Source organism: Sinocyclocheilus anshuiensis, unplaced genomic scaffold (assembly GCF_001515605.1).
Source record: "Sinocyclocheilus anshuiensis isolate Anshui unplaced genomic scaffold, SAMN03320099.WGS_v1.1 scaffold1037, whole genome shotgun sequence".
Taxonomy (NCBI): domain Eukaryota; kingdom Metazoa; phylum Chordata; class Actinopteri; order Cypriniformes; family Cyprinidae; genus Sinocyclocheilus; species Sinocyclocheilus anshuiensis.
The window spans coordinates 784,499-799,068 of NW_015555773.1; the positions used below are offsets into that span (position 1 = coordinate 784,499).

The 14,570-nt window shown below is 41.3% G+C and overlaps 1 protein-coding gene across 1 annotated transcript in view; it reads right to left on the reverse strand.

The window, feature by feature from the left end:
- LOC107674452 (probable E3 ubiquitin-protein ligase HERC1) overlaps positions 1-14,570 on the reverse strand; it is a 55,237-nt gene that overhangs the window by 2,078 nt on the left and 38,589 nt on the right. The window contains 22 exon segments of the mRNA XM_016468427.1: positions 5,186-5,438; positions 5,526-5,602; positions 5,720-5,885; positions 6,008-6,177; positions 6,280-6,449; positions 7,288-7,426; positions 7,548-7,717; positions 7,830-7,932; positions 8,050-8,172; positions 8,621-8,776; positions 8,898-9,079; positions 9,171-9,309; positions 9,461-9,586; positions 9,710-9,775; positions 9,869-10,186; positions 10,293-10,466; positions 11,536-11,637; positions 11,769-11,915; positions 12,018-12,132; positions 12,932-13,143; positions 13,319-13,449; positions 13,540-13,740. Coding sequence (XP_016323913.1) covers positions 5,186-5,438; positions 5,526-5,602; positions 5,720-5,885; positions 6,008-6,177; positions 6,280-6,449; positions 7,288-7,426; positions 7,548-7,717; positions 7,830-7,932; positions 8,050-8,172; positions 8,621-8,776; positions 8,898-9,079; positions 9,171-9,309; positions 9,461-9,586; positions 9,710-9,775; positions 9,869-10,186; positions 10,293-10,466; positions 11,536-11,637; positions 11,769-11,915; positions 12,018-12,132; positions 12,932-13,143; positions 13,319-13,449; positions 13,540-13,740 — 3,440 coding nt within the window.

Genomic DNA, 14,570 nt, shown 5'->3' on the forward strand with positions numbered 1-14,570 from the left:
ATTTCAAGCTTTTCCAGCACTTTACAACTGTGGTAAAATACATGTTTACATACATACTTCTAGTTCTTCACTTTAAATCAGATCAGTTATTGTGCTATTAAAAACCACCTGTCTGGATTGCATTGCCTAATATAAATAGCCAACATACAGAATATAAATTTCAAAATTGTAAAAAAGAATTTACAGGGTATCTGCAGGATTTTTAAAATAAAATGTAAGGCTTTTTAAGACCTGAAATACAAAAAGAATACAAAAAGTTTTAAATGGTGATAAACCTCACATTTCAGTCTTTAAACTATTTTTAAGAAAAGGGATTAGTCAAAAGTATAAATTATTATCTTACTTTAACACACACACACACACACACACACACACACACACACATCTTGCTTTGATAATCGTTTGGATTTTTGAAGGCACCTTTTATTTGTTCTGAACAAAAACAGCAAATTGCCAGCAGGCAAATAATTTCCCCGGTAACGACTGTACATAAAGCAGTACTGCGCTCATTAACGCTACATTATCAGACATTATACGTAGGCAAGATTAAATGAAAATGCCATCAAAACTTTTCTGAGGGCAGGAGGTTCTCTTCAGAGATACTTTCATTTCAAAACACCCGCGGCGAGTTTTGACTTTGTTTTGTTTGTTTATTCAATGAAATCATACCCTTATGAAGTTAATCGTCACATTAAGCCATCATGATTCTTGTCTTTCCGTCCTCAAGTTTTAGACCTCTTGAAATTATAATAAAGTATTTTCTTGTGCCGTTTAAGGCATTTAAGTCTTTTTATGTACTTAAATTTGATAAGTTTATGTGACAATGACAATTAATGTCAATTACATTTTTGTGTGGGGGAAACGACATGATATATTCATGACATTCTTCACATTGGTTATTTTAATAGTATGACAAACAAGTATATTAATAGTATAGACAGGGTCAAGTCTATCAGTTCAGAGTCCTGCCATTCGGGCTGTCTCTAGCTCCGCTTGTTTTCACGAGATGCATGAATGCGGCTCTGTCTCCTCTTTGGTCCAAGGGCATGAGGATTCTGCCTTATTTGGACGATTGGCTGCTCTGTGCCCCAACGAAAGTGCACACGCTAAGCGATACCAAGATTATTCTGGATCATATACAGAAGCTAGGCCTTACTGTGAAAGAAACAAAAAGTAATTTGGTTCCGGAGCAGACCATAACCTTCATAGGGACAACGCTCAATTCTGTCGCAATGTCTGCCACACTGTCTCACACTCGAACAGTCAGTATTTTTCAGTTGTTGACTTGTTTCCGTCTGGGGGCAAGGATACCTTATGGTGTCCTTTTACAACTGATGGGGATGTTAGCTGCCGCCACATCCGTGATTCCATTAGGGTTGCTTCACCTCAGGCCTCTTCAGAGGTGGAGCAACAGCTTAGGGCAGGGGTGCCCAAACTTGGTCCTGGAGGGCCGGTGTCCTGCAGAGTTTAGCTCCAGCTTGCCTCAACACACCTGCCTGGAAGTTTCTAGTATGCCTAGTAAGACCTTGATTAGCTGCTTCAGGTGTGTTTGATTAGGGTTGTAGCTAAACTCTGCAAGACATCGGCCCTCCAGGACCGAGTTTGGGCACCCCTGGCTTAGGGCTAGTCTTAACGAGACGTCGCCATCGCATGATTGTTGTTTCTTCTGCTTGTGTCAGAGCACTGAAACCCTGGAAACAGGTAACATTTCTGAGGGCTGGAGTGCCACTAAGAGTGGTGCCTTCTCATTGGGAAGTGATCACAACTGATGCTTCACTAACAGGATGAGGGGCAACATGGAACCAGAGGGGGATTGGTGGCCGCTGGTTAACAAAGGCGGCCTTATAACATATCAATGTTCTGGAACTGAAGGCAATGTATCTAGCGCTACAACACTTCTTACCAAATCTGTTAGGCCACCATGTACTTGTCTGATCCGATCCGACAACACGTCAACAGTCTTTCATTTGAATCACCAGGTCGGCACCAGGTCTTTTGCGTCTTTACAACTAACTCGCAAAATCCTCAGATGGTCTCAAGGCTGACTGGCTTCATTAAAGGCAGTTTATCTTCCAGGATCAGACAATCAAGTGGCAGATGCTCTGTCCAGGGATCTACCGCTTCCGGGCGAATGGAGGCTTCACCCGGATGTGGTGCAACTGATTTGGCAACAGTTCGGCAAGGCAGAGGTCGATCTATTTGCCTCGGAGCTAACCACGCATTGCCGTTGGTGGTTTGCGAGGGCAGAGGCATCCCAGCCCATTGGGACAGGGCGCGTTCGCTCACGAGTGGCCGAACTGCCTATTGTATGCGTTCCCTCCTTTTCCACTTCTATGGGAGACCCTACACCGAATATTTCTGTCTAAACACAGGGTGCTTTTAGTGGCACCTCGTTGGCCAGCCAGGCCGTGGTTTCCTCTTCTTCTCAGTCTGTTACAGGGCGAGCCGTGGCAGATTCCCATCAGACAGGACCTCCTTTCTCAGCTGAATGGCCGTGTTTGGCACCCGGATCCAGCTCGTCTTCAGCTTTAGGTTTGGCCAGTGGGTCCACTTCTCAGTTAACTGATTGTGAGCCAGCAGTTCTGAACACTATTGGTAACGCTAGGGCTCCTTCAACACGACAGCTTTATGCTGCTCATTGGAGGATTTTTTCATCTTGGTGTGGGGAACAAGGACTTGACCCAGTTCATTGTACTGTGCCAAAAGTGTAGAGTTTTTTGCAACATCTCTTAGATGACAATAAGGCGGTTTCTACCGTAAAAGTTTATGTTGCTGCCATCTCTACTTATCATGCCCCGGTCGATGGTGCATCCTTGGGGTCTCACGACCTTGTATGTAGCTTTCTGAACGGAGCAAGGCATTTAAAGCCTGTTCGTTCAGCTCCTTTTCCTGTTTGGGACTTGCCGCTTGTTTTAGGGAGTTTCTTTGTACACCACAGTTTGAGCCATTGGATGTGGTGGATATTAAGTGGCTGTCCTTGAAAGTGTCTTTTCTGTTAGCCATTGCTTCCGCTAAACGCGTTGGTGAGCTTCATGCTCTGTCAGTGAGTGAATCGTGCTGGTTGCCAGAGGGTTCTGGGGTCATTCTTCGGCCTAATCTGGCCTTCCTTCCTAAGGTCTTGTCACCTCAATTTGTAAACCAGTCTATTTATCTGGCTGCTTTTCAATCTCCCCTTTCTCCCTCTGATGCAGTCGGGGGGAGGTCTCATCTGCTGTGTCCTGTACGAGCTTTAAGGTGCTATGTTAAGTCTACTGCTTCTTTCAGACAGACAGATCAGTTATTTGTCTGGTATGGTGAGGTACGCAAGGGTGCTCCTTTGTCTAAGCAAAGACTAGCACGCTGGATTGTCGAGGTGATAAAGCTAGCGTATAGTCATTCTAACCAACCTTTACCAATGGGTGTTACTTGTCACTCTACTAGGGCTGTCTCTTCATCTTGGGCCGCTTTACGAGGAGTTTCCTTGGCGGAGGTCTGTGCAGCTGCTACCTGGTCCGCTCCATGTACCTTTGCATGATTCTACAAGGTCAATGTGGCTGCTTCTCATGATGTGAGTTCTGCAGTCCTTCTGGAGCATCCTTGATGCAGGTGGGTGGCATTCCTCATGACTGTGTTGGTACGTGTCATCCACTAGTGCTTAGCACCGCCTCTGGCGGTCAGGAGGAATGAAACCGAATGCTAGTTACATACGTAACTGTGGTTCTGTGAATTACGGAAGACCGCCAGAGTTCCTCGTCATTCGGAATGCGCAAGAAAACATTCCGAGGCTGAGCATCGAGCTGCTGTGGTTTATATCTTCGCATATCGGTCTACGTCATGACGTGACTCTGTTGGCATTTTTTTCTTGATCTATCTAGCTGGCGCAGCGATTATCCACTAGTGCTTAGCACCGCCTCTGGCGGTCATCCGGAATTCACAGAACCACAGTTACATATGTAACTAGCGATTTTAGTCTAGCACGAGCTCGCTGAATCTCGCTGTCTAAACCACAAAATTAATCTTGTTTACATCGTATTTGTACTGTTGTTTATGATGACAGTATTCCAGAGTGCAGAATGCATTCAGTGAGCGCATGAACTGAACATAACTTTAGCTTTTTGCGGATTTTTCCTGTGGTGACTAATCTAAATGGCTCTGAATGGCCATTACATACACGTGCTCAACACAACACGTGTGTGTTTGTTGTAACGCTGGGGAAAAACGCGCACAAAGAAATCTTTGATGCATTGTGAGCAGATCTAAACGTATGGCACAATAAACACTTTTCATTAATTTTCACATTTCACTTTAATCGTGACAGTCTTAAAAGATTTATTTTAACGGAACAGGGGCTTTTTGTTTAGCTTTTATATGTCTCGAAAGCGCAGGCTTCCATGAAAAGAAAAAAAAAAACAGACTTTACAGGAGGCTACTCAAGTATTTCGTCCTTGTTTTAACCATAATTTGTATTTGTCGTTTTCAAGCCAATGCTGGCTGAAGCGGCAACCTAATGGCACGTTTTTTATCTTCTGCTCTGTTCCATCAGAGGGCGCGTCAATAAAGACCGGCAGATTACACTATAGCCACACACGAAGAGTCGAGCGGAGCTACGCTTATTTTATGTAAAAATGAACTATTCATCAAGAAAGCGTATTATTATGGATCCAATGCAACTGCATTTTCAAGCACTTTCAAGCACTTCAACCAACATCCAAGCAATTTTCATGGGTATGGATAGGTTTTCACGGGAAATTTGAGCATGGCACTGCATCATTACATCACGTCTGTAAACATAAAGTTGTCCCGGTTACTAGGCTATCGCATGTGAGGATCCTGCAGGTGGCGGATCGTTTATAGCCTTTTCTCACATAAAGAGAAAAAAACTTACGGACTGCAGCTTTAATATTCATGACTTTTCCAAGTCTACAGATCAAATTTTTGGGAACGTGGCTGTGGGAATTCTGGTTCTTGAAAATAAACATTGTCGAGGGAACAAATTAAAATAAGAAATATGAGTTCAGCATAAATCTGATATTTTTTTCCTACATTTTTTTAAATTTTTGGTTATTTAAAAGCATATTTTATGTCACTGTAAACCATCTTGCGGCCCACTGGAACTATGTTGAGGCCCCCTGGTGAAGATCCGATTCCTTATATTATCCTCTAAGAAAAAACAGAGTAAAAATTAGTATTTTATTATCCACTGCACCTCATGGAAATTCTGCTCTGTAATGCCGCTGTCCTCCAGGTGTAAGATGCTGTTGAGAGTCTGTACATAAAGCAGGTCCACCTCCTCCAGATCTTCAAGGGTGAGAGGAATACAGCACAGCTGCTTCCACACCATTGGAGCGAGATGCAGGTCTAGAGGCTTCTTAGTGCGGATGGCCACTCCCATCAGAATACCCAAGAATTTGAACTGCAGCAGGTGCTCTTCCAGACAGGCTGAGGGGTTCAGCAAGAACCTGAAGACACACAAAGATCAAGAAAGCCTGATCAGTTTATTAGTTTAGTGAAATACAATATTCAGACAATTGTCTGTCGGTGCTCACCTGTCTCGGTTGTAGCCCATCTCTGCTGCGGCGTTGGGAGAAGGGATGAGAAGATCCACCACTCCTGTCTCCAGCTCCTACACAGAGCAACATGAACCACTTTAACGCTCTTGTCATTTTTTATAAGGCTTGCCATTCAATGAGACCTGAGCCATAATGGGGTTATACACACATCTCCATCAGCATTACCCTACCTGGCACATCTCTGTGATTGTGTCATCAAACACCCCTCCGGCATCATCTGCCCCCTCTCCCACCAGTTTGACTTTCCAGGCTCGTGACGGCAGCCTCAGATCAGATGCATTTAATTTCACAACCTGCCTGGCGATCTGCACAAATATGGGCTTACACTTCCTTCCTCTGAGAAAACAGGACAAAAAAAGGGGGAAAAATGATTTAAGAAGTTCTTATGTTCTAACTTGAATGAAAAGGAGGCAAAGAATGTCTCCAGTGTTCTGGCTGCAACTCTAAACATGACTGACCGTGTAGAGATTCTTTTGACTGTGATCTGTGGGCCGTAGTTCTTCCCTTGCACCATGGTTTTCCCGATAGCGCGCACCATGGGCAGTGTGTAAACTCTAGGGGCCAGCAAGGGCCTCAGCTGACCTTGGACTATACCCCATGTACCTGCGTTATAGCGTGACGTGCAGCTCTGAAACACAAATGATTCATGATTGAATCAGACAGTGTTTTTTTCCCCTAACAAACTCAGAGTAGAGAGACAAAATGATGCAAACATTACATGTTGGTATACCTGGTTGTTGGGGCTGAGGTTCAGCAGTCTCCAGGAGGAGTACATGAGGTCAGAGAAGTGGTAGAGCAGGCGCAGTCGGGCTCTCAGAGCCTCCATACTGACCTCTCTTAGGGCACTGTACTGAGGAGGCACACACACGGGCAAGCCCAGCTGCAGAGGCACTGATGAACCTGAACACACAAACACTCCATCTCAACAACTCATCACAGCTACATGCTTTTTTTTTTTACACAAACGCTGCACTGAAATTTGTTTCACAAAAACAAAGAGTTTTATAAAATGATAAACTTCACATTTCAGCCTCTAAACCATTTATAAGAAAAGGGATTGAAAAGTAACAATTATTGTATTAATTTAAACAATTATTACCAATCAATTATTATATTAATTTAATAACAAATATATCTTAATTGTTTAGATTTTTATAATGAATTAGCATTAGCTTCTTGTCAATCCACAGGTTCACATTTACAACACTGTGTCTGCGTGTTTGCTGCGTAAAAATATGGGTGGATTTACTCTGAACAAAAACAGCAGACGGGCTGATTGAAAATGCGGATTCATTCTCTGCCAGCAGGTGGCGCTTTTGAAACGGCAGAAATATTGCTGTTTCCCCAGTAATGGCAGTACATAAAGCAGAAGCAGCCCCATACTTTGAAACATGCAGCGCTCATCTTTATTCAATGAAATTACAGCCTTTTTAAGCCTTGATTTTGCATAAATGAAAACCTTTCAATTTTAGTGTGTAGTTTGTTTTGATGTCCTTATTACAGATTTGTAGAAATCTCTTATATAACAGAACTAAGAATAATACTGGATAATAATTATATTCTTTCAATAATATTAAATTACTATAGTAATAGAACAGCCAACTTGAAAGCAATAAAAAATCTATATCTAATATACAATAATACTGAATAATAATTATACTCTAAAAAAAATAAAAAATAATAATAATAATAAATGTGAGACAGTTGCAAAAATAAGCCAGTGTGTATGTGTCTGTACCTGGAGCACGTGGCAGCACAGGCAGTGCAGACCATGCTGCGCTGTGGCAGCGACCTGCAGATATCTGCTGGATGTTTTTGCCTTGTAAAGCACTGATGAAGGTTGGCTCTCTGACATGGTTTGTGTGGCCCAAGCCCAGCTAATAAAAAATACAACAACACAAACTGATAAAAATGTCCATGCTATTATTTAGATAATACATAAAACCAATGGAAAATAGAAACATAATTAGCTTATTAACCCCCCTAACAATCACACACCTGTCCCTCTGAGTTGCTCCCCCAGGCATAAACATCTCCAGTTGATGAGAGAACAAGCGTGTGTTCGGCCCCTACAGCCACATCCTCGATAAACACGGCCATTAAAGCAGGGACCTGCTGAGGCCGGTTATGATTTCGTGCTCGACCCTCCGGCAGACCGATTAAGCGATCTGTCACATTAAAGCAAAAACAATTAAACAAAACCACTGGACTTGCTTTAACATTCAGTAAACAGTTTATAGAAGTATCTCCCTGAGACGAGTATGTCTGCAGATGGCTTACCCTGCCCAAATGTGTACATGTTTCCATCTTTGGTTAGAGCAACAGAGAACTGGGTACCACATGCCACCTTCTTTATTCCAATTCCACACAAAACATCCACTTTCTATAAAATAACAAACCCACAGACTTAATTTAGTGAAGACAGAGTTTTGTTTATGACATGTAATGTTACCTGCATGCTTGTGATGGTGTTGTCACATTAACGTATCAGTAGTTATACCTGTGGGGAGGATTTGGCTGTAGAGTTTCCTAGTCCCAGTTTGCCATAGTCTCCATCTCCAAACGCCCAGACGGTCATTCCATCAGCTGATACTGCCAAAGTGTGATTCAGCCCACATGCAACCTACACACAACCATATCACAATAAACATCAGATAAAATTGTGTGTATGTGCAGAGGCTGTTCAAATGTCCACACTGAGAATCTGAGATTTGAATTGGATTTAAAGTCCAATTTAAACATGGAAATATACAGCATTTATATGAGCAAAAGGGGATAAAAGAAATGCCTTAATGTAAAGATATTCATTCATTAATTTTTAATACATGTAATATAATAATGTCAAATATATAATATAAAATATAAGGTTACACTTTAAGGTGTCCTTGTTACAGTGCAATTATACATAGGTATTAAGTAACATTAATTAACTAAGTACATGTAAGCAAGTATATGTAATGTGTAACAAGGACACCGTAAAATAAAGTGTTACCAAATATAATAATATACAAAATATATATAATTTCCAGTGGGGAAAAATAATAAGAGGACTTCGAATTAGAGTTTCTTACCTGGCCAACCTGGTGGCCCTCTAGTGCACTGACTCTCTCAGGTAATTTTTTGTTAGAGGTGTTTCCAAGTCCCAGTCTGCCATAATCTCCATTACCAAAGGAGAAGAGCTTTCCGTCTGCAGTCACCACCGCTGAGTGTTTAAATCCACATGACATCTGGACACAAACATATATTCTGATGAACTTAAACTTCATCATACACACCTTAGAAGAAGAGAACTGGAGAGGCATCTGGGTGCGTTTAGGAGTGAGGGTGAATTTGACAAGTGTTTCTGACCTGCATCACTTCTTCTCCCTGCAGCGCCTCTATCTGCCGCGGCCTGCGCTGTCTGTCACTGTTACCGTGGCCCAGTTTTCCGTAATCTCCATCTCCCCAGCTGAACACCTCACCACTCTCAGTTAGAGCCATCGAATGGCCATCAGACCCACAGGACGTTACTAGCTGGGTCACCACAAAGCCTTCACAAACACACATCACTCTTGCGGTTAACACATTCAGGGAACAACTACATTAAAAGTCATTCAGAGTTTGTGTGTGATTGCAGCATGCCTTGCAGAGCAGATATAACAGTGAGGATGTGCAGATCATCTGAATTTCCTTGTCCGAGGCGGCCGTAACTGCCCTCTCCACATGCAGACACTGTTCCGTTAGCCTGGATCACAAATGTGCAGTTCTGCCCACAAACAACCTGACAATAAAAAAATTAACTAATTAATAAAACTAATTTCTATTCATTTATTTTATATCTACGACAGCATGTTATTTAAAAAAAAAAAATCAAACCTAAAGCAACTGAAGGTGAACTATCCCTTTAAGTGTGTGTTTTTGAACACTCATACCTGTTGGGCCTGAGAAAAAGAGGGAGTGAGAGATGGCACCAGAATGTTTCGCCCGGCCTCGGCGAGCTGCCCATGACTGCCAGCGCCCCATAAAAACACATCACACTTCCCTCCAAGGTGCCAGTCCTTAAAAACGCAAAATGAAAAACCTTTGAATATCCCTTTTGAATTTCAAACAATTATATATTATATAATATTTTCCAATAAATATATTTGTGTGTGTTTTCTAGTGCTTGTATTTGCTCTCACCTCTGGTCTGGAAGTGGCCCATGACATGATCTGCTCATCCATCCCAGACACCCACTTGCTGTTGTCCTGTGTGTGATTTTTAAAAAGGCCATCACCATTAAGAGCAGCACAGTTTTTCACCATCAAATCAGCAGGATATTTGAATGTTCTTTCTCTCACCATAAGCAGTGCCAGTTTATCTTTGGCCACAGGCTCCAGGTCCGGGACGATGAAGGACTCAGGGAAGGTGTGTCCGCGTGCGAGGGCTTCAGCTGTTTTGACGGTGGTGGAGAAGCAGTGAAGCCACGCCCACTCACTGTTGGCCCAGGAGCCAGATGAGGGGGTGGAGGAAGAGCCAGGCTCGGGTGGGCAGTGGGCCAGGTGAGGTGGGACAGGAGGGTGACACAGCAGAGCGTCCAGCTGCAGACCCACCGCCAGAGACGCCAGACACTGCATGTAAGGACTGTGGACGAGCTGCTCTCCACACACCACATGAGGCTGAAACACACAAACAAGGTATAATCAACAGGATGTCCCTTTTTCTTGCATTTTTACATGCACAGTATTTGCTAAAATTATATCATAATTTAGTAGTTGTATGTACCTTCTCATACGCATACTGCTCCTGAAGCATGATGGGAAGTCTCTCCAAGAAGGCTCTCATGCATGGAGCCATGTTCAGTCCCACAACGCCCTGCTTTTTTAGCGCCGTGCGGCAAGTTGCTAACACATGATTGTTTGCCATGGACTCTGCTGAGCTATTAACAACCAGCACATCCTGCAGAACAAATAATTTTCTTTATTAAGTAACATCTTTTCTGCATATTGTCAACAGTAATGGGCACCAATCGAAATATATATACTTAAAGAAAATAACTTTAATGTATGTTAATACATCCAGCAAAAAAACAGAATATAGTGTAACTGCTCCTTAAATTTTGTTTTTAATTAAATTTTAAGAAGGAATCCTTTAATGTTTGGATCTGATGCTAATGTCAGTACTTCATGTTAGGCACAGTCATGTTTTTTTTTAATTAAATTGTATTAATCTATATTATTTATATTTAAAGTCCCCATGAAATCAAAATTAAAGTTTTATGTGGTGTTAGTATCAGTATGTTAGTCTTAAGGTTATCTATAAGGCAGTGTGCTCCAAGGCAGTGACAAAATTCGCATTTAGAAGATATAAGCATTCAAAGCTTTTAGTTCATCACTTCCGCCAAAACGACTCAATGATTTTTTTTGACGTCACATCGTACTTCATCTTCTCATCAAATCTTCTGACCAATCAAACGCTCTCTAGAAGCCGAAGCGCTCACCCCCTACACTATAAATAGACGCTGAAGCTGCCGCTGAGATCGGTCGCTTGTTCACATTGTAGTATTTCCTGTACAGTGAATGGCACGTAGTGTACAATGTAGGCGATAGGGAATGATTCAGATTAGAGTAAATACAGTGTAAATTTGAATGGGGCAAATGAGGTCTGGTTTCACGTTGTGTCACGCGAACCATGGCAGTGCACAGTCTGATCCGGACTTTGGCTCCGGTCCAGAGACGCGATCGCACGGAGGGGATCATGCGCGAGTCGGCATATTATGTCCCGCCCTGTCTTCCTGTTTCAGTTGAAATTACGTCACCACATAGAATAACGCTGTGTGTTTCAAGGCACTTCAGGGGACCTTTAATTATGATATACAAGTGTTATGCAACAATAAGTGCTTTGTTTATTAAAAACAGGTTAAATAAAAACAGTTAAAAAAAAACATCTTTTCTAGATATTAAGAAACAAAAAACTAATCAAAATGAATGAAAATCAACTAGAATTTAAACATTCGGGATTCTTTTACCTTTGAGCGATTGGAGCAAACAGCTACACCTACGTCAGGGATCCAAACTGTGCTGTGAATCGCTCCGGATCCAGCAACTACCGTCTGCAGCACTGATCCATCCTACACGTATAAACATACAGACAAGCGTATCATCATGAAAACACTATAGTGAATCCTTTGAAGTTTGTTTGTTAGGATTGTAAGTTAGCCTGTATGCACTTATGAAGTGTGCGTCCATGGTAGACACTGACCCGCAATGACCAGATGTTCAAAAGTCCGCCAACCCCTCCAGACACAAGAGCAAGCCCATCTGGACTGAACGCTACTGTCCGCACAGGAGTCAAATGACCCTGCAGCTGGAACACACACACTGCTCCTTCACACCACTGGGGGTCCAGCTGGACAGAGATAACACACATAAACACAAATACTAACTGATAGGGAAGCACAGATAGCAAAGCATTCAAAATTTTAATTGCTCATAAGTAAGGACACATTACCATCAGTTTGGATTCTGATTCCCACCAGGCATCAGGGCAGGCAGTGCTGGACTGCGAGTATGATGAAGGGTCCTGCGGTACAGTCCACACAGATACCAGACCGCTCTGACAACAACTGTGAGACAAAGATTTTTAGTGCACATCCCTCAATGGTTTTTATGATCATATCAATTTAGGTTAAGGACATACTTCACAGTGCAGTTTTTCATGAAAAAAGATGAAAAAAAAAAGAATAATTAATTGCTATTATTCTGAGAAAATATATTGTTTATATACCAGCAGACAGTAATATATATTGCAGAATGTAAATTTACTAACATTATTTGAACTACTGTTCAAATGTTTGGGGTCCGTAAGATTTTTTTTTTTTTTAAGAAATGAAAACTTTTATTCAGCAAAGATACATTGAACTGAAATGATTTACATTGTTACAAAACATATCTATTTCAAATAAATATTATTCTTTTGAACTTATTATACATTAAATAATCCAGAAACTAAGTAGCAGGGTTTCCAAATATTAAGCAGCACAACTGTTTTTTTTTAACAACGACAGTAAGAAAATGTTTGTTGAGCACCAAATCAACATTTTAGAGTGATGTGGCACTGAAGATTGGAATAACGGCCGCTGATAATTCAGCTTTGCCATGACAGGAATAAATTGCATTTTAAAATATATTAAAATAGAAAACGGTTATTTTAAATGATAATAAAATTTCACAACATTATTGTTTTTACAGTATCTCTGATCAAATAAATGCAGCCTTGGTGAGCATAAGAAACTTCTTTCAAAAAGGTGACCCCAGAATTTGGATGCTAGTGTATTTCTGCTGGTTTATCATTTTCCCTAGTTAAATAAAGCACAACTGGAATCAGTTCTCTCATGCATTAGAGTACTCTCAGTCTGGACATACGTGGCAAACATGTTGAGAGGTTTAGGTCCCTGACCGGCCAGGCTGCACCAGGCAACAGCATTAACAACAGCAGGATGGGTGATGCTTTGCAGACATGTCCAGCTTTGACCCAAACCTGTCCCCGACCCCGCCCATAAACGCACAATCTCCTCTTTAGCACAGCTTAGCAACACTTGCCCACCAGGAGCCCAGCGCAATGAACTGATGCTTTCCTATAGTCACAACACACAAAGAGAGAACAAAGATTTGACTGTCAGTGAACCGATGAAGGTATGTTAAATTACTTCTTAACACATTAAATATTACATACAAGAATGCGTGAAAGTACAGCATCTGTATGCTTATGTATGTGTGTGTCAGTTTATGATGAATCATGATGACTCTAACCTTGTGGGCATCAATAACCACCACAGATCCATTCTCTGAAGGCTCCTTAGAGCCAATCAGAAGCCTTCCATCAGCATATCCAACTGCAAAGGGACGATTCTCACTGTACCATGCGATCTGCATCACAGCCACTGCAGAGAAGAGCAACAAACATGGATACACACACATGAAAAAGTTTCCAAAAGTAATCTTGTTTACAGTTTCATAAAAACTGTCAGTACCGTCTTTCCTGAAGCAGTGTTGGAGTTCAGTTCTCTGCATATCAGAATCATCAAGGACCTCAAGAAGTCCCAGTGTCCCATCCATGCGACCCACCAACAGGAGCTCTCGAGGCTCCCCGCCCCACAGTGACCCTGCCTCCTCTTCTGGCCAAGCTAAAGATGACACCCAATGAGGCTGCAGGTCCAGTAAGGCCTTCCCACCTTGTGTGCAAAAAACGCAACATGCACCAATATTAAAACTCAGTATTTATAAGCCAATAATTATTTTCATGTCATGACCGAAAAAAGACTGGCATTAAAATGTGTATAATTTATTTAATTGTCTAAATAAATTAAAAACACTGAGAACTACTATCAGTTGTTTCAACTGCTACAAATGAATTTAGGAATTACACCATTATAATGCAGCTGGAACACACTTTTTTTTAGCCGTTTTTAAAGAAGTGTGCATTAGATGAAGCAAAGGTAATCTAAATGTAAAAACAAAAACAAATGAGCATCACAATTAAATATCTAATATCAACCAATACTGATAAAGAAATAATAATAAAAAAAAACTCTTCTAATCTAATCTTGGCTGACATCCATCTTTTGTTCCTTTGGCTACAAGGCTGTTAAACTCTGATTCAGGGGACACAACTGTGTGATTGTTATTATTGATGTTGGTACTTTGTTGTGCAGTTTTACCTGTATTGCCCAAAACAAATTTCCCTCTTGAGGGACAAATAAAGTAAAGACAAAAACATCAACACACACTACTGTTCAAAAGTAGTGCAAGTTTTTTTTTTTTGTTGAAAGAAGCTAATATTTTTATTAGACAATAGTGGCATTTTTTAGCTCAATTTACTTCTCATTTCTCATTTGATAGTGTCAGTGCCATCAAATCGATATTTGATCGATATACTTTCAATATGTCTGAACGTGTTCTTTCAAACTTTCCATTCATCAAAGAATCTTGAAACGTTCATAATAATGTTTCTTGAGCACCGATTCAACATATTAGAATGATTTCTGAAGGATTGCGTGACAAT